This window comes from Schistocerca piceifrons, chromosome 3 (assembly GCF_021461385.2).
Source record: "Schistocerca piceifrons isolate TAMUIC-IGC-003096 chromosome 3, iqSchPice1.1, whole genome shotgun sequence".
NCBI classification, from domain to species: Eukaryota; Metazoa; Arthropoda; class Insecta; order Orthoptera; family Acrididae; genus Schistocerca; species Schistocerca piceifrons.
This window is the reverse complement of record NC_060140.1, coordinates 644,037,088-644,056,516: the sequence shown is the minus strand read 5'-3', so window position 1 is coordinate 644,056,516 and position 19,429 is coordinate 644,037,088. Positions and strand designations below refer to the sequence as shown.

The following is a 19,429-nucleotide window of genomic DNA, read 5'->3' as shown; positions in this document are numbered from 1 at the left end:
GTGATAAAATCAAACATTTATTTTAAAGAAGGCACATGACAGTATCGTTACAAACTGAAGATAATTTAGGGCAAATATTACACCACAATATTCACCAAGAATGAACTTACTATCAGCCACATATGTACAAAAGAGTTGTTTCCAATGTGAGGAAATGTATATTGACCAGGAAGGAAATTAAGAAGTAGATTTAATGAACATATCTATCTAAGTAGTACCTCTGCATTAAGAACACATTTAAGATCACAGAATCAAACTAGATAGAACTACTTATCAGATGGAAACGTTGCTTAGAGCTGAAATGGTGTCATTATGAATTTTCTAGAAGAGACAGAGAGTTTAGAAAATAGAATTATTCATCCAGAAAAAGTTCTCAATGAGCAGGTGCAACTCAAAAACAAAAGTCTTTCAAATAATTTCACTGACAGTGTCAAATACTTGAGTGAACCTTCTTAACCTACAGTTCTTTCTCAATGAGCAGGTGCAACTCAAAAACAAAAGTCTTTCAAATAATTTCACTGACAGTGTCAAATACTTGAGTGAACCTTCTTAACCTACAGTTCTCCTCATCTATTCCCCCACTTTTTTATTTCATCTGCGTCCTCTCCCTTCCCCTCGACACTCACTCCCCTATCACTACACACTTTCTTGGTTTTTAACTTACAGGTCTCTTTTACATATAAGCTTTAATTTGACTTTTTGTCATACCATATCTCTTTATTAATTTTTATCTGTATGATAGATGAAATTTCAGTTATATTTTGTGATTGTGTACGTAGTGGATGACTTATTCTCCTAACTCAATGAGTTGGTGGAACATAAAAGTAAAAGTTCCTTAAGTAATTTTATTCATAATTTAAAATAACTGTGTGAACTTTCTTCAACTAAAACTCTCTTGAGTTATGTCCACCTCTTTGTTTCATCTGTGTGCAGAACAATTAATATTATCACAGACAACACAGTATTATGCATTTTGCAAAATTGGTACACGCTGTTGCCCAGCTCCTAAGCAAGGTGTTCAGTATCGCCCTGACTAACCCAGCATACCTGTTTATGCTATTTTACAATAAACATTTATTTAACCTTACTATGATGAAACATTTCATTTCAGCATAGAAACATTAGTACACTTTTTATAGACTTCTATTCGTAGAAATATGTACCAGAAAGTAAAATTACAAGGAATCATTTTGGTAGTCCTCAGAGTTGTTGTGCTGCAAGTTCCATTCGAATAAAAGAAAGTCATTGTCGTAATTTGGTGACTATAAACGTTAAAAATTACTTGTGAACATAAGAAATTTCGCCGTACTTTCCGCTATAATTTGGCAAAATCCGCACCTCGATGTATTCATTGATTATAGGTATTTTTGGGATGGCCTGCCTTAGCTGCCTCGTTTTACACATTTTGATAGTCTGCACTTACCAAGGACGTACGGTGTTCCAAGGATGGCAGGGACGGTGAAACCGAGTCCAAAGCGTAGCAGCGTCCACGTGACGAAGTCCTGAGCGAATGCCGTAGCGATGCCGAAGAAGCACTCGATGAACAAGTAGATGAAGAACGCCGGACGTCGTCCGATGCTGAAACACCAAAAAAGGCCTTGGTATCGAATGCCCAACTCTCGTCACGTATGCAAGAAAAGGCACAAAAGTTTTTGTGAAGCTTAGAGTTGTATTGGTCGTTAGGACTGCTTTGAATGTATGCTTGCATGTCTCCTTTTGACGAATTGTGCTCATTACCAGTAAGACATAAAAGGAAAATGAGATAGAGAGAGAGAGAGAGAGAGAGTGAGAGAGAGGGAGAGGGAGAGGGAGGGAAAGAAACACAGAAAGAGGGAGATAGACACCGACAGAGGAAGAAAGAGAAACAGCGGAATGTTAGAGATGAAATGTGTTTTCTTTATTTGATGAAGGGAATTCTATGAATATAACTCTTTATCTATAACGTGTGAATCGGTTCTCGAACGTACTGCGGATCTCGTGATTGATAACTTTGACAGAAACTTTTAGGAAGGGCGAAGAGAGAATAAAGTATCAATTTGAGGTAAAGATGATAGTACTAAGAAGACTTGATAACTTTGACAGCGGATTAAGAGAAACTGCTAGTAGTTCCTTGTTCAATATAAAACACTGATCGAATGTGTACGTGGCTACTAACATCGTATGGAAGGAATATGTGACTAATACATATCTGTACATTATGAGACACAGCTAGAGGAAACTCTACTAAAGCGCAGTAGATATCTTTAAATGCTTAGTAATTCGTTACTCCTGATGTAAATGTCTGTAGGACTAAAGTAGGTGTTTACATGACGATATGTACCTGTTCAGTCGATGAATTGTAGTGAAATGTCGTTGTATCTTGTTACTGAATTATCAGCTACGACTTTCATGTGTGAGCAAGCCAATTGTAACTTCAGGAAAGCTGGCAGGTGGTACCGGACTGGGTATTAACGCAGGAGGAGATCTAACCACGCCAAGGCTCCATCTGTTAACGGAAACAGGACAAATGTTACAGTAATACAATGATCTTGCTGGACAGCCAACCGTAAGACTTCACGACGTGGATAAAGAAGAGCGTAACTGGACTGAGCTTCCAGCCAGGATCCTATCAGTTAAGTTTGGTAAGATGGTCGTGCGCAGTACGGCAACATAATAACCGAACAGCAGTTACGACCTATCATTTACTGTAAATGTAAGCTTCAACTCCTGCTGACTGTGGATCTCGGGTTTAGCCAACGGATAATGCTGCGCTTTATGGCCGATCCTCATTTTCCAGCTGAAGTCCTCTTCTCTGATGAAGTGTGTTTCACTAGAGACGGAATGCTCACTAGTCAGCATAGTCCTCTGCGGATATCTCGGGACCAGTCCGAATGTTTACTGCGTACATGTGCCAGCATCGAGGAAATCAAGGACCAGTCATAGGGCTTGCATGTCAGCTTACCTGAGGAAGGGCTACTCCGGCTTCATCATCCCCTTCCCAACCGAATCAGTGCCTGCATCCAGACCAGAGGTAGTGAACGTCATACCCTTAAGGTGACTCACAATGCCACATTCTTTGAAAATTTAAGTCGATTTTGTAATCTCTGCAATAATATCGCTTAATCTGTCAAACCGTTAAGCATCGTTTCCTTCTCTTCTTCTGAGTGCATCATGTTTTTTGTCAGCAGATGTATATAAAATTAGAATGAGATATAATGAGAAATTGGTTAGAGGTAAAAAGGATTCCTTTCTGTGAAGACAAGGACATCTTTAAGACATTTATGGAATTAACTTCTCATGGCTGGCGTCCAACGTCAGTAGAAATTTGTAAATGACGTTATGTACGCCGTTGGCTGTGAAGATTATTCATTACACAATTGCAGTTTCGGCTTTAAGGCATTTATAAACTGGTAAATATACTTCAGACTACGTCGGAGGATTTTAAAGTTTAATATATTCTGAAATACAGTTAGCACATGATAGCTACCTTAAGGCCGAAATTGCACTTGGAGAAAGAAAATTGCACCCATAAGGTGAGTATGATGCCCTTTAACAACCATTTCAGGAATGTTCTCCAACCCACAACGTTTTTCTTCTTTCTACTGTCAAAGGACTGTAGTTTACACGTTGGGTGGTAAGATTTTTAAAATAATTCATATCACTTCTAAAAGGACAATCAAATTTTCAAATCATATTTCTGCAGCGTTATCAATTTTGAGTCATTAATGTTAACTATTGAAGGTCCTTATTAAGTAACGTTTTTAATATCAGCGGAGTAGTTAGTCCAAAATCACTCACAATTCACAAGGTGTTAGTACGAAAATATCCTTTCAGCGCTTGAAACTGCAGTTTTTTCAATTGTTATTCACAGGAAGTGTCTTAAAGGCGTTGCCTTTCAAATGAGAAAGTAAAGCATTGGTAATAAAGCACGTAGCTCGTACTGTCGGGTTTGCAGTAAAAGTTATAAATAAACAGACAGTCTTATCCGTTTAACGACCATTAATAATCACTGACATAAAGTATTATTGAGAGCAAAGGGTCCATAGAAATGAATTTTAGGATGTCTCAGTAAAGGATGCAGATTGTCCAAGGCTGCAACAATATGAAAACAGTACAGTGGGGCTTGGGAGCACCAAGGACAGTTGAGCAATATGATTGATCACGGAATGTTGATGTAATACAACGGTGACAAAAACTACGAAAAGGGGTATGAAATCAGACGCACATATCTTCCGCCCAAATCAGACGCCTCACTTAGGGCCGAAGTTTGAAACGTACTGACCTTGAGTTAAGAAAGCAGTATGGATTTGAAAACAGTCATTTGAGATTCAAGCAGTCCTCCTCACTTATGATATTCTGAGTGCCATGGGTGGCTGTATCAGGTGAATTTGGATGATATAGATTTTGCAAAAGCTCTGATTCACCACCACATCGACGCCTACCGCAAAAAATTTGGTCGTTCTGTGATGACAAGAATGTAACGAGAACGAAAGTTTCTTAACATCGAAAATGTACGCACTATTTTATATTCAGGCATCAGTTGACAGAAACACACGTAGTCGATCGCTAGGAAGTTTAATAAGAAAATTTCCATTATGTTAAATCCTAACGATTAAGTAAACAATATTACATGCACTCACAAAAATTTTGTTGGTTAGAATGTCATTGGTGAGGAGTACCTATGCCAAAACAATTGTAATAACATCAAGTTAGACGTGATAGAATATGAGTGTGATACAAGGACTGTTACCTGTGAATGATGAACTTGTGAGCCCCGCGAAATTTAAATACTGTAATGGCTCAAATGTCTCTGAGCACTATGGGACTTAACATCTGTGATCATCAGTCCCTTAGAACTTAGAACTACTTAAACCTAACTAACCTAAGGACATCACACACATCCATGCCCGAGGCAGGATTCGAACCTGCGACCGTAGCGGTCACGCGGTTCCAGACTGAAGCGCCTAGAACCGCACGGCCACACCGGCCGGCTAAATACTGTAATACTTTCCATCACGATACTCGGGGCAAAATGGGCCCACTTAAGCCGTGCCTGCATATGCTGACACTTTTTCGAGAATGACAGAAGACGGACAGATATACTTTAACTGAAGTACTTGTTTCCCTCTGAAAAGGGCCTCCCAAGACATCACCAAGTTCCGAGAGTCTAGAATACGCGAGCGACGGCTTAAGGGCGTTCCCATTACAGAGAATTGGGTTTGTTGCTACGTTGCATCCTCAACAGCTCGCGAATACTGATGAACACAAGGAATTCTGAACAGTTTTCGATAGAAAAAACAGCACGTTCGTGCTAGGGAACTTGCGGCCAACACCGGTAAGTACTGCAAAGGACACAGCGTGCGAAAGGTACGGGAATTCCCATGTTATGTGCAAGTCGCCGCTCAGGAAGTCGGCGAAGCAAGATCAGAAAGCTGGACAATCTGTATGAAGACTGGCAAAAGTAGTTACCCTACTTCGATCGCTCGTTGGGAAGCATTGCAGACTGAGACCACCAAAGTCGAAGATGATGTGAGGGGAAATTTGGTGCCCTGAGGGAGAGAGCTGGGGAAAAATGGACAGAATTTCTGAATAGGGGCAATCTGAGTTTCATTCAGTCAAGTAGATCAGTCAGTTGGAGAGCAATGAAATCACTCAGATCAGTCCTCGTAAAGAGCTCTGACGCTGGTTTTCGGGTCGTTTCGGTGCACGTCAGCATCTTTTCTACTTGCCTTTTAGTCTGATCACTGTATTCATTTCAATGTCTCTTGTCACTTTCTTACTCTCCATTCTAATTTGAATGGGTGTGAATCCTTAAGCATTCAAAAGGAAGGAAGGATAATAGGGTTTAATGCCCCGTCGACGTCGAGGTCATCAGAGACGAAGAACAAGTTCGGATTGTGTCAAGGATAGGGACGGATATCAACCGTGCCCTTTTAAAGAACAATTCCGGCATTTGCCTGAATGGGTTTAGGGAAGTCAGGGGAAACATAAATCTGGATGGCTGGACCGGAGTTCGAACCATCGACTTCCCGGACGCGAGTCTAGCATGCTAACCACTGCGCAACCTCGCTCGAGCTTTGAGCGTCCGACTGTGTTTCGCTAGTTTGAATTCGGCATCCAAATACAACATTGATACGTTCTTCAAGAGCTAATTACTGCAGACATTACTTAGTGTGAGAGTGCTGGGACGTAGAAATTGCCCATTAGTCCAACAAGAACACGGTGCCGGCCTCACAGAAGTGTTCCACCTGGATTAGGCAGGAAGTGCAGAAGGGGGACGGTGTTAAGCTGTCCAGAGCGTCACCTCCAAAGCCGTATGACATGAAGATCAAAGCTGCAATCAGTCAAACAGTGGACACTTGTCACCGCATGAGACCCAGCGGGAAACTAACGCACGGCACAAGGTGCATCATCCCCCCAAACTTGGACATAACGCTCACTCCCACGCTCTGCGTCGCTAAGTCGTCTCTATGGCTAATCAAATCAGTCTTAATTCCATTGATGATTTGTGAAATATTATAATAATGTAAATGCTTTTTTGCTTTATCATTGCTTTGAACTTTTACTTTATTTTTGGCGTCCAGCGTGGGATCATTTGGATTTAGATTACAGTTCATTACAACGCGTATTAGCATTTTACTATGTGTTTCATAATACACACAGATTCGTCATCCTGTAAAATTAGCTGTCAATAGCTGAGTGTTGGTATGTGAATGAATTGTACAAGGGCTGCGGCAGAAATTTGTACCAAGGTGAGAGACCACTGGTTACCTACGCAGTTTGTTTCCAGTAATACGTCTACTCTCAGTATCGGAAAACCCTGCTACTTTCAGAAGTACTGATCCAGAGCAATCGGAAACACAACAGGATTCAGAAGTATGGTTCTCACCTGGCAACAGATATTTGAATCAGTGTTACGCCAAGCCTCTCCGCTTGCCGTCGAAAACCCGTGGCTGAGACACTAGAAACAGAAAGCCACAGGTTAACTTGAGAAGACTTAGCGAACGTGGAGAAAGGAGAGGTTAGTAGGCAACAAACGGTATCTGCCAGCGCAACAAAAAACTGCTACCAGAGTGGTAAAGCGTGGAAGCACAGAAGTAGACTGCAACCTTAGTGACATGGACTTCTTCACTTCCAGGCCTGACGCTGGGCTACTTCCTTGTTCTACTTGACGAGGGCTGATGCCTCGACAAGATTGTGGTGGACAGAGCTATGCGTTTCTCGCGTCAACTGCATACAGCTACGAGAGGTAACCCACGTACGTATTCAACCTGAAATGCGTCATCTGCTAGCTACCTCTATGTGCTGCAAACGCTACCAGCGGAATTACGGGCTACAACTAGAGCTTAGGCTACTGGTAGTTGATCTGGCTCCTTTCAGCCGGGGAACCTACTGCTACCCGACTTCTAGCAACCTCAAGCAGCGTGACTTGGGTACTTTGTTTGCGCCAGAGACTGACTTACTGCCAAGTTGCTGCATGCCTTGCACAGGCACACTCCATTAGCGCAGGCTTGCCCATGAAGGTCAAAGTCACTGAATGTTGCATTAGGGTCCTTGGTTCAGCTCTTCATGCTGGCGTACCTTCTGCAGCCACACAGCCAATTCAGCAACGTGAGCAGCTAGGAAGACTATCATAGTGGCGTGCCGCTGTCCAGGCTTGTGTACTTTCACAGTCACTCCAAAAGATATGACCGATTAGGAAGACTGTCTAAGTGGCAAGCCGCTCTCCAGGCTTGGATATCTTCCGAACTGAGTCGCGCCACCACTCCAATGATCTGATTGACTAGGAAGACATTTATAGTGTCGAGCAGCTCGTCACACGTGGAGCCTGACGCTGCGCTAGTCTTCCTGAGTGTTGACTGTATAACCTCGTCTTAGCTGCAGCTGACAGCGTAGCGCCGCTCTCTGGCCGTTGCAAGAGGGCTTACTGAGCTGAGCCTATTTGCCAAACCGCAGTCAACCTGTGTCTCTAGGGTGCTTTCATCCACCTGTCCATTCTACAACTGTTGAAACTTTTGCTCAGAATAGAAGTATTTCTGTTTATATGACTTGCCATCACCGCCATTGTTACTAATAATCTATATTAACGCCATGTTTTCTTATAGTGTAGCAACTGACCTCACCAGGCATTCCGAAACCCCGTTAAAACAAATGTTATACACATGATCATCAGCAACAACATTTATCATTAGTACCGTCATGAAAGTTAAGGAAAACCCATGTACGACAGTATTGCTCAAGTGATAAGATAATTGAGATTCCACAGGACATAAAGGGGACGAGAAGGATATCATGATGCGTTGCCCTTGATACAGTTAGTCCTTTGTGTAGTTTCCTTTAACAAACGCAGTATGAGTTACGGAAAGAAAACGAACTTTATGCATGTATGTCTGTATGTGTGTTCCACATCTCCTCCTAATACTATGCACGTATTTCAACCAAACCTGGTACATATATCACATACTGTCAGGACAGAATGGCTGTTGGGGTAAGAACAACGTACCTTTCAAATGGATCAGGGTGAAAAAGAAGTGTAGCGCATGACGCACAAATAGCGACACTTCAGTGATCCCTTACTAGAGAACGAGAGCACTTAGGAACTTAAAACAAACTTTACACATAATCCAAAACTCTTTCGTAGCTTTTTCTTGCGGACAAAATACAAAAAATTTTCAAACTAGAAAAGTTTGTCTATTATTACATTTTCGCTGTCCATGCAGTAAAACCGCCGCATTAAGCAGGATGTTTTACTTGCCGCTAACTGTATTCACGACATAATTTGCACACTGTATTCATACATATGCCACTGAAAATACCAGAAGAATTATATAATCGTACGGCTTATAGTCCAGTACATATGACGTAAAAACTGAGATGCGTGAAAAACTGCCAAGTCTTGCAAGACTTTTGAATTAATTACTTTGTTACTACTAATTCTATTCACATCTGCAGCCGAATTTACCTATAAAAATATATCATTGTACGGCACAACCACTGAGATGTGTAGAAACATGCACGATCTTTTAATTGATTCTTTACTAATAACTCTATTCACAATATGCTTCGCCGACAGTCGCTACACGTGCCATTGGATATCCCTGCAAAATTATATCATTAGGTAGCAAAAGGTTTAGGAGATACGACATTATAACCATTGAACTGCGTAAAAATGAAACTACAGGGCGAAGTCCCCTAGAGATACAGAAAAAATGATATGCCGTGTGGCTAGGGCCTCCCATCGGGTAGACCGGTCGCCTGGTGCAATTCTTTTTAGTTGACGCCACTACGGCGACTTGCATGTCGATGGGGATGACATTATGTAGAACACAACACTACACCCAGTGTCTGATTGGAGAAAATCTCCGACCCAGCCGGGAATCGAACCTGGGCCTCTTTGCATTGCATTCTGCCGCACTGACCACTGTTTTGTTCGTTGCATTTGCTCGGGGCGGACGTCTCATTACAGCCATTTAAGTTCATCGTTGATCCTTTTACTCAGTTTTTTTGTTACAGAGGTCAACTAAACCTCTAACCGAATGGGCCACTCAGCTATCGAGGCGGACGAGATACTGATGAAATATGTGTATAAACACATGTGATATCTGTTAAATATATCTGCCATGTGTGTATGTGCGCAAAACGACGGGTAAAAAGGTTATCCTAAAGCTTTACAAGGATTTCAAGCACATTTCGTACACATATTAGTAACTGTCTGTAAAGAAATGGGACGATGCAAGAATCACCATCCTTCAATTGGGGTGAACGTGATACCAGGGAAAGGTGAGGGGGAGGTGGAGATGGACAAACAATGAGGAGGAAGGCAGTGATGGGCACATACAAGGGGAGGAAGTGATCGAGAGAGAGATAGCTCAGGGGTAAATACAGAAGGGAGAGGAACATACTGACAGAGAAAGAGGAGGAGATGGATGGAGATAGGTGGAGGCAGAGGCTGGCAGGAGGGGATCAACAGAAATAGGAGATGAGGAGAGAATGAGATGGACAGAGAAAGAAAAGGGGAGGAGTTGATCACAGAGGTTAGGAGGAGATGGAGAGAAGGGGAGGAGGAGTGAAAGGACAGACAAGGAAATGAGGAACTAATGGACAAAGAGAGGGGGAGGAGGAGATGGGCAGAGGGGGAAGGAGTAGATGGACAGAGGCTGGAGGAGAATGACAGAGACAGGGGGAGGTGGAGATGTGCAGAGGGACGGGAGGAGGGGAGTGGCACTGAGTAATAGGCATTGAGTTGTATAAAGAATAGAGTAGGTGGACAGATAGGTGGTGAACGAGGAGATGGACAGAGAGCGGGGGCAGGAGGACGTGAATTAATAGAAGATTTTAGTAAATACATATCTGTGCAATGCCAGGAACTCAGCTAGTTACTACACAAATGTAGAGAAATTGCCGTGCGCCTAATACTTTGTGTCTTGAGTTAACTGACTTTCTTTAAAAGGTACTAAAAGGAAAATTATCTTACTGGCTGCCTACTAAAATGGTTGCGGTTTGTGCCTTGAATTCAAACATTTCCTTAAAAAAATCGTGAAAGAGAAACATGACTTTGGTTACCTGTTAAAATGGGTTAAGTTAATTGTTCTTTAATTATAGCCCCATGGTGAAAGACTAATACGACTAATATAAAGAAAAAGAAAGTAAGAGAGAGAGAGACACGTGAGCAATTCGTGGCTAGTTTATGTTCCACTTCACGTCTAACTCTAACCAAATGACGACGCATCGCTTAAAACAAGAATTAGGTGAGGCAGGAAACGTTCGGGCAGGCCTCATCGTCGTCAGGCGGTTTAACGAGCCACCATTGTCCGGTGACCGCAGACGTCCGCCCTGACTCAGCAGCTCTGGGAAGTCGGCGAACTGCCGATCCGCTCGTAAATCTACTAAGACCACGTAGCAGCAAATGGTAAAAGTCAAGAAAGAGCTCAGGCGCTGCCTTCACCGTGAAGGAACCCGAGTGATGAGCCTTTGCACCAGCGGGTCCTCAAGTGCAAGACTTTTGTCCTGGAACATAAGTTTGCTTCAGTATATGATGGAAACCTTGAAAATCGAAAGATATCAAAATGTTATGTGTTGCATATACCGAAATTCCACAAAGGGTAGAAGAAATGAAACGAAATAAATAATATGCGATAGTAAATTTAACTCCACTCACAACAAATGTGAAATTTGAATACTGACTGAATCAGATCAGTAAAGCACTAACACCTCATTATTACGCAGTTATAAAACTCAAGTTACAAAACAGTACGCCCAGTAGAGAGTGATTCTTTTAACAGTGATTTCTATGGCCTCATAAGCATACCAGTGCTGTTCTTATGCTCAACACTTGCAAACTCTAGAGAAGAGACACAGGAGCAAAAACAAGTCCACTGATATCACCGGGAAAATGCTCCATGAACTTCGTGATATGGATGCATTACTCGACATTCGCAAGTAATTTTTATCGCTGAATTACGACACCGACCTCTTTTTTTTCTAATGGAATGGTACACTTTTTACTGTAGCCCTTGTAGGGAGCTTCTAAGAGAACCTCAACGACGTAACATGTATGGGACTTAATGATGCAGTATTAAGCTGACAGCGCTCCAGACCACTGTCCCGCCATCAGGAGAAGAGGTTACACAAACGACTGCCTTGTCACACTAAATGTTATCAAGCATTATATTCAGACACGGATCATATGTTTCTTGACACGTTTATTCAAGGCAAAAAATATCGCAAGTTGAATTTCAGCTGGAATTATCGGCAATACAGGAACTAGTTATAAGACATTTCATTCCTTGTGGAGTCCTTGCTGTTTCCTAACACACTTTTAATATTCATCACAGATAAAGGTAGAGAACTGCTGACTTTCGAGACTGTACAGACCATTTTACCTTTCCTGAACGACCATTCAAACGCTCTCCCAATGTTCTCTAAAGAGGGTCTCTCATTAAATGTCTGTAGTGGGAGGGACATCGGTCATCTTTCTGATTGCCTTATGTAAAGTAGGATGTCTTCCAATGACTACGGAAGTAGTTTATTTAGGAATTCGAGATTGTCATGTTTTTCGATAAAATAGGAACCATTGATGCGGGTCTCGAAAAACACGCTCCGAATGTTGGTAGACCAAGAGCGTTCTTTTTATCCACTTGAATGAGTGAGTGTGGATTTTCAACTAACGATTTTGCATGTTGCTAAGATTGACTTGTCCATGGTTTGCAAACGGTCATCCTTCCTTAAACAAAATCTTGCGAACTTATGCCACATCACTTTGCACTTCTCGTAGATAAGATTAGTAGGACTGAAACCCATTTAGGAAGTCATTGTTACGAATATGCTGATGAGCTAAAAGTGAACAAGATGAAATGCTATGTAACGTACTGTTCGTTTGGTTGATCCCTCTCATACTTCTGAGATGCGTCTTAGCGACACGTGCGTAGTGCTAAAATATTACTGCCAGAACGTTAGTTCCATTTCTTTCATCATCTGCTCCTGTCTTCCCTTGGCGTATCTTCTTCTCCACTCTTCCAGTTTCTGGAACTTCTTTCTGTAATGTTTGCAAAGACACATCGTGAGAGCACTATATTGATACTCCTCAGCGTCCAGTCACGCCGCTGCTCTCATTGTTTGGTGACATTCGCCGTAAACGGTAATCAATTTTTCGTCTGTCGTGTACATTCTGTGTATCCACAGGATATGTGACCCGTAATGGAAAAAGGGTCATGATGATCACTCCACTAGAAAAAGGGTCTAGAATAGTCCCCCCTTTGGATCTTCGAGAGAGGACAGCCAAGGGTCAGGTGACCATGAGAAAATGACTAAATAACCTACGAAAGCTTCACAGTCTATGAGTCGTGGAGTGCATGTCAGACGCTTTGAACATGGTAGGAAGTCCAGTCAATCTGAAAAGGGAATTGACAAGGCTCAGTCTAGATATAATGGGGATCAGTGAACTGAATGGGAATAAGGCAAGGAATTCTAGTCAGATGAGTATAGCATAATGTTAACATCAGCAGGAAATAGTGTAACGGGAGTAGGATTCGTTATGAACAGGAAGTAGGGCAGAGAGTGACTTTCGTGAACAGCGCAGTGATAGGGTTGTTCACATCAGAATCGATAGCAAGAAAACACCGACAGCGGTGGTTCAGGTATGCATGCTGCTATCGCAAGCCGGAGGATGAAGAGGAAGAGAAAGTATATGAGGATATTGAACTGGTAATTCAGTATGTAAAGGGAGATGAAAATTTAATAGTCATGGAAATCGCAATGTGTCTGTAGGGGAAGGAGAAGGAGAAAGGGTTCCGGGAAAAAATAAGCTTGGCACTAGAAATGACAGAGGAGAAAACTGAGTTCTGCAATAAATATAAGCTAGAAATAGCGAACACTTTGTTCAAGAATCACAAGAGGAGAACCTATACTTAGAAAAGGCTGGGGTATACGGGTTCAAAATGGTTCAAATTACTCTGAGCACTATGGGACTTAACATCTTATGTCCCTTAGAACTTAGAACTACTTAAACCTAACTAACCTAAGGACATCACACACATCCATGCCCGAGGCAGAATTCGAACCTGCGACCGTAGCGGTCGCGCGGTTCCAGACCGAAGCGCCTAGAAGCGCTCGGCCAAACTGGCCGGCCTATACGGGAAGATTTCAGTTGTATTGCACCATGGTCAGGCGGCGATTCAGAAATCATATACCGCATTGTAAGGCGTACCCAGGAGCAGACATAGACTCAGATCACAATTTAGTAGTGAAGGGAAGAGTGGGGTGTAGTTCAAGAGACTAGTCAGGAAGAATCATGACGGAAAGAAGTGGGACAGGGAACTGCTAAGGAATGAAGAGATATACTTGAAGTTCTCTACTACGATATGTACTGCAATAAGGAATAGCTCAATAGGCAGTTATGCTGAAGAGGGATGGACATCTCTAGAAAGGGCAGAAATACAGAGGTACAAAGAAGGTAATTTTGAAGAAACCAAGAGTAACGGAAGAAAAAATTCAGTTAATCGATGGAAGAAGGGAGTACAAAAGTGTTCAGGGAAATTCAGGAATATAGAAGCAGAAACCGCTTAGGAATGACATAAATAGGAGGTGCCGGGAAACTAAGACGAAATGACTCCATGAAAAGTATAAAGGAATGGAAAAGGAAATAATTGTAGGAAGGACTGATTCAGTATACAGAAAAGTCAAAACAACATTCGGTAAAATTAAAAGCAAAGGTGGTAAATATTAAGAGCACAAAGGGTATTCCACTGTTGAATGCAGAGGAGAAAATAGATTCTTGAAATGCGTACACTGAAGGCCTCTACGAGGTGGAAGACTTGTCTGAAGTGATAAAAGAAAGATTAGTCAATATAGAAGAGACAGGAGGATCTAGTATTAGAACCAGAATTTAAAAGAGGTTTAGAAGACTTAAGAACAAATAAAGGCAGGCGGAATAGACAGAATTCCATCAGAATTTCTAAAAGTGGCAGGAAACTACTATCCACCTTGATTTGGAAGGTATATGACTCTGACGATATACCTTCTGACTTTTGGTAAAACGACTTCCACACAGTTCCGACAGTTTCTAGAGTTGGTAAGAGCGAGAATTATCGCACGGTCAACGTAACAGCTCATGCATTCAAGTGGCTGACGAGAATAATAGACAGCAGAATAGGCTTTAGGAAAGTAGGCTTTAGGAAAGTTAAAGCCATGACAGAGGCAAGTCTGGCGTTGCAGTTGATAATGGAAGCAAGACTAAAGGACAATCAAGACACATTCATAGATTTTGTTTATCTGGGTAAAGGACTCGACATTGTCAAACGCTGCAAGATGTTCGAAATTCTGAGAAAAATAATGGTAATGCATAACATGTAATAGCGCCAAGAAGGAATAGTAAGAGTGGAACCACAAACAAAGTGCTCGGTTTGAAAAGGCTGTAAGACAGGGAATTAGTATTTCGCCCTTGCTGTTCAATCTATACATCGAAGAAGCAACGACGGAAATAAAAGAGAGGTTCAATAGTGGAGTTACAATTCAAGATGAAAGGATGTCAATGATAATATTCACTGATGAAATTGCTATCCTCTGCGAAAGTGAAGAAAAATTACAGGGTCTGTTCGATGAACAGAAAAGAACCGATGTATTCCAGATGTGGTGCTACAGGCTAATGCAGAAAATTAGATGGACTGATAAGGTAATGAATGAGGGGATTCTGCAAAGAATTGGAGAGGAAAGGAACACATGGGAAAGACCGAGAAGAAGAAGGGACAGGATGCTAGAACATCTGTGAAGAGATCGTGGAAAATCTTCCGTGGTTGGAAACGGAGCTGTAGGCGTTAAAAACTGCAGATGAAGCTTAAAATTGGAATACTCACAACAAGTAATTGAGGACGTAGGTTGCAAGTGCTACTCTGAAAAAAAAAATTGGGAAATATTAGTGGAATCTCTTGTGCTGACGGCGGGACAGTGATCTACGGCGCTGAGGTTTCTTGGAAGCTCGTTTTGAAGGCCATAGAAATAAGTATGTAGTATCATTCGACAACAAAGGCCATGTGCGGTAGGACTCGCGCACTAGTGTACCGTAAAGACATAATTATATATCCAGATATTTAATCCATTACTGAAATCAAGAATCAACGATTTTTACCTGTTGTCGATGTTGGCACTCACAAATATTGGTCCCAGGGTACCAAGATTGTCGAGAATGTTTTAATTTGAAGTTTGAAGACGGATACCAAATTACAAAATAAAGATTTTAGCAATATAATTAGAAATTAACTATTTTCTGATTTTTTCCTTTACTTGTACCGTGAAACATAGCCTCTTACCAAATTTCAGAGTGCAATATCAACGGGAAGGACCCTGTACGTCTACATGAGTGAGTTTCCGAATATTAGAAGATGTGGCCTAAGTGTCTTTCGATCACAAGCGTAACTTGTGCGGACGGACAGGCAGCTATCTGAAAATAAGTAGAAAATATTTCTTTTTCTTTCGTGTGAAATAATTACAGATTAACAGGGTTGGGATTTTTTCCTTTGGTTGTACTGTGAACCCTCGCTTCTTGAAGAATTTCAATCGTTGAGCATGCGACACTCAAAACACGTGATACAAATGGTCGTATCTTTTGGCTGTGTTTACTACACAGCCAAGAGTCCATAGATATTAGTATGTGACATAGATTTCAACTTGTACACATGATTCTGATAAAAAGGGTCTTAGCAGAGGGGTGGATAGGCAGTCTGATGATAAAGAACAAAACTTTTTTCATGTGACTTAACTACAAATTTACAATATTCGTATTTTTTTTTTTCCTTTGGTTGCAATTGGACAACCGGTATTACCTTACAGGATTTGATGAGTGAGGTTGCGAGTCGCACAAAATATGACGTAAATGGCTGATCTATTGGCTGCATTGACTTAGAAGCTTCAGTCATCTACAACCCCAAGGGACCATAGATATCAGTAAGTTTCGTAGACGTGAACTTGATACGTTTACCTGTTCCTTAGAAAACGAGTTTGTAACGATTGGGCAGATGGGCGGACAACAAAGTGATCCTGAAAGCATTTTCTATTTACCGACTGAGGTATGGAACCTTGAAAACGAAATCAGTATCGTAATTCGGCGACTATAAACTATAAAAAATTACTTGCGAACGGCAGAACGTTCACCATATCGTCCGCTATAGCTTCGCGAAAGCCTCACCTCGATAAAATTATTTAATCTCGAGGTATTTCGGACAGACTCAGCTATCCGACAGCATTTTTTCACACTCCAAATCCCCTGGACATTGCTTGGTGGAGGTTTCACAGTCAAAATGTTTCCGGTTCTCAATCTTTCTTCATCCGCATACTGGGCGAAGGAAAATTAACTATCTGTGGAAGTGAATACGTGACTCGATCTCCCTCAACCTATTCACACGAGATTGCAGCAAAATGGTTGCACAGTCACTGTCCAATACAGGTTCTCTAAATTTACCCAACAAGGCTTCACAGGACCTATGTTACATTTGTTCCAAACATCCAATACGAGGACGCCAGTTACATTTAAAACTCTCCCATATACCGAGGTGAGAATGTAATAGCGATATGCCCATATTCAGATGACGATAGCATCGCATACACAAGGTATAAAAGGCAAAGCCTTGGCGGAGCTGTCATTTGTAGTTAGGTGATTAATATGAAAAGTTTTCTGACTTGACTAAGGCCACTGACAGAATTAACATTATCGAACGCGGAATGAGAGGTGGAGCTAGATGCATGGGGAATAACATTTCGGAAATCGTTAGGGAATTCAGTATCCCCAGTGACAATATTGTGCCGAGAATGCTAAATTTCAGGCACACACAGTGGCCGACGGCCTTGGAGTAACAACGGTAATCAATGCGAGGCGTACGACGAACTCATAGGTTAGGTTGGTGCAGGAAAATTTGGCATGAGTGGGCTATAACAGACAACCCACGTGACTGTCTTTGCTAACAGTACGACATCCCTGTAGCGCCGCTTCTGCTCTCGTGACCATATCGGTTGAATCCCAGACTACTGGAAAACAGTGGTCTGGTCAGATGAGTAACGATTTAAGTTGAAAATAGCTGAAGGTAGGGCTCGATTGTGACGGAGGTCCCACGATGCCATAGAACGAAGTTGTCACCAAGGCATTGTGCAAGATGGTGGTGGCTCCCTAATTGTGTGGGCTGTATTTACGTGAAATAGACTGTGTTTTCTGGTTCAACTGAACCGATCATTGGCTGGATATGATTATGATCGGCTACTTGGAGACCATTTTTTCCCGAAACACGATGAAATGGCTCAAATGGATCTGAGCACTATGGGACTCAACTGCTGAGGTCATTAGTCCCCTAGAACTTAGAACTAGTTAAACCTAACTAACCTAAGGACATCACAAACATCCATGCCCAAGGCAGGATTCGAACCTGCGACCGTAGCGGTCTTGCGGTTCCAGACTGCAGCGCCTTTAACCGCACGGCCACTTCGGCCGGCCACGATGAAATGTTTACGGATGATAATGCGCCATATGACCAGGCCACAATTCTTCAGGATTGGTTTGAAGAACATTTTGGACAATTGTACTGAATGGTTTGGCCACCCAGTTCACCTTGTATGAATTCCATCAAAAAATATGGGAAATGATCGAGGGGTCAGTTCCTACAAAAAATGATGCACTGGCAACGCTTTCGCATTTAGGGACGGCTACAGAGGTAGCATGACCCAATATTTCTGTAGGGGACTTCCAACGACTTGTTGAGTGCACGCCACTTCGAGTAGCTGCAGTTCGCCGGACAAAAGGAAGTCTCACACGACATTGCGAGGCATCCCAAGACTTTTCACGCCTCGGCTTATGTGATAAATAGGCCTTGATGGATTTTAGAGCCACATCTTTGAATTCGTTATATGTCTGCTGCCATGTTCACTTAATAAGAACTGGCTTAAACTAGATGGCAATATTATGCATCAGTCATATTAATGTGACCATCTGTCAGAAGCCCGAATAACCAAATTTCGCAAAGCGGACAGCTGCGTGTCGTGCAGATAGGGAGTCACTTAGGTTCTGGAAGGTACCGACATGGATGTGGAGCCATTACGTCTCCAGTGCCGTCGCCATATGCGCTAGGTCTCTCGGTTGAGAATCCATTAAGCTCACAGTTCGATGGAGATGATACCAAAGATACTCGACTGGGTTTTATTCCGAGGAGTTTGGTGGACAGGGGAGTACGAAACACTCATCTTGGTGCTCTTCGAACCACATACCTACACTGAGAACTGTATAGCATGTTGCATTGTTCTACTGATAGACGCTATCATACCGAGGAGAAACAAACTGCACGTACGAGTGAAATTGGTCTCCGACGATAGACGCATACTGTTGTTGATCCACATGGACAACAAGACCACCCAGTGAATTCCCAGATAACATTGTCCACGCCCTTACGCTCCCTCCTCTGGCATAGACCTTCTGCCAATTGTTGGAGGATGTCTGCTTTTAGAAGCTTCTGGCGTACGCATTAAACGTGATTCGTCCGAAAAGGTCACCTGTCGTCACTCAGAGGACGTCCATTGGTGTTCGTCGCCGATAAACAGCATTCAGGATATGTGCATGAAGTAGGGGTCTCCTGCGCCGGCTCATACTCAGCACTGTTTGCTGAACCGTCGTTGAGGAGATATTGTTGGTATTCTCTTGAATTATTTGGGAGATCAATTGCTCAGTACTTCCGCGTCTATTCGTCAATACATATCTCCGCAGCCGTCAATCATACCTGTCATCTTCGGCTCGTAGTGCACCACAGTTGCTTCGGCGATCGTTATGGCTAGCGCCGTTTCGCCTTGCATGGTATACTTTAACCTCGGAGAAACGCGGATAGTTAACAAAGTTAGCCATTTCGAAAATGTGCCTACTCTTGGCCCGATTGCCAATGATCATCCTCTCTTGGATGTCAGATAAGTCACTCGGTTTCCGCAT

At 42.3% G+C, this 19,429-nt stretch overlaps 1 protein-coding gene across 1 annotated transcript in view; it reads right to left on the bottom strand.

Annotated features, from left to right (window-relative positions):
- The window catches only part of LOC124788919 (beta-alanine transporter-like), a 462,896-nt gene that overhangs the window by 301,154 nt on the left and 142,313 nt on the right, over window positions 1-19,429 (bottom strand). Inside the window, exon 3 of the mRNA XM_047256201.1 lies at window positions 1,424-1,578. Within this exon, the coding sequence (XP_047112157.1) occupies window positions 1,424-1,578 (155 nt within the window). The remainder of the gene's footprint in view (window positions 1-1,423; window positions 1,579-19,429) is intronic.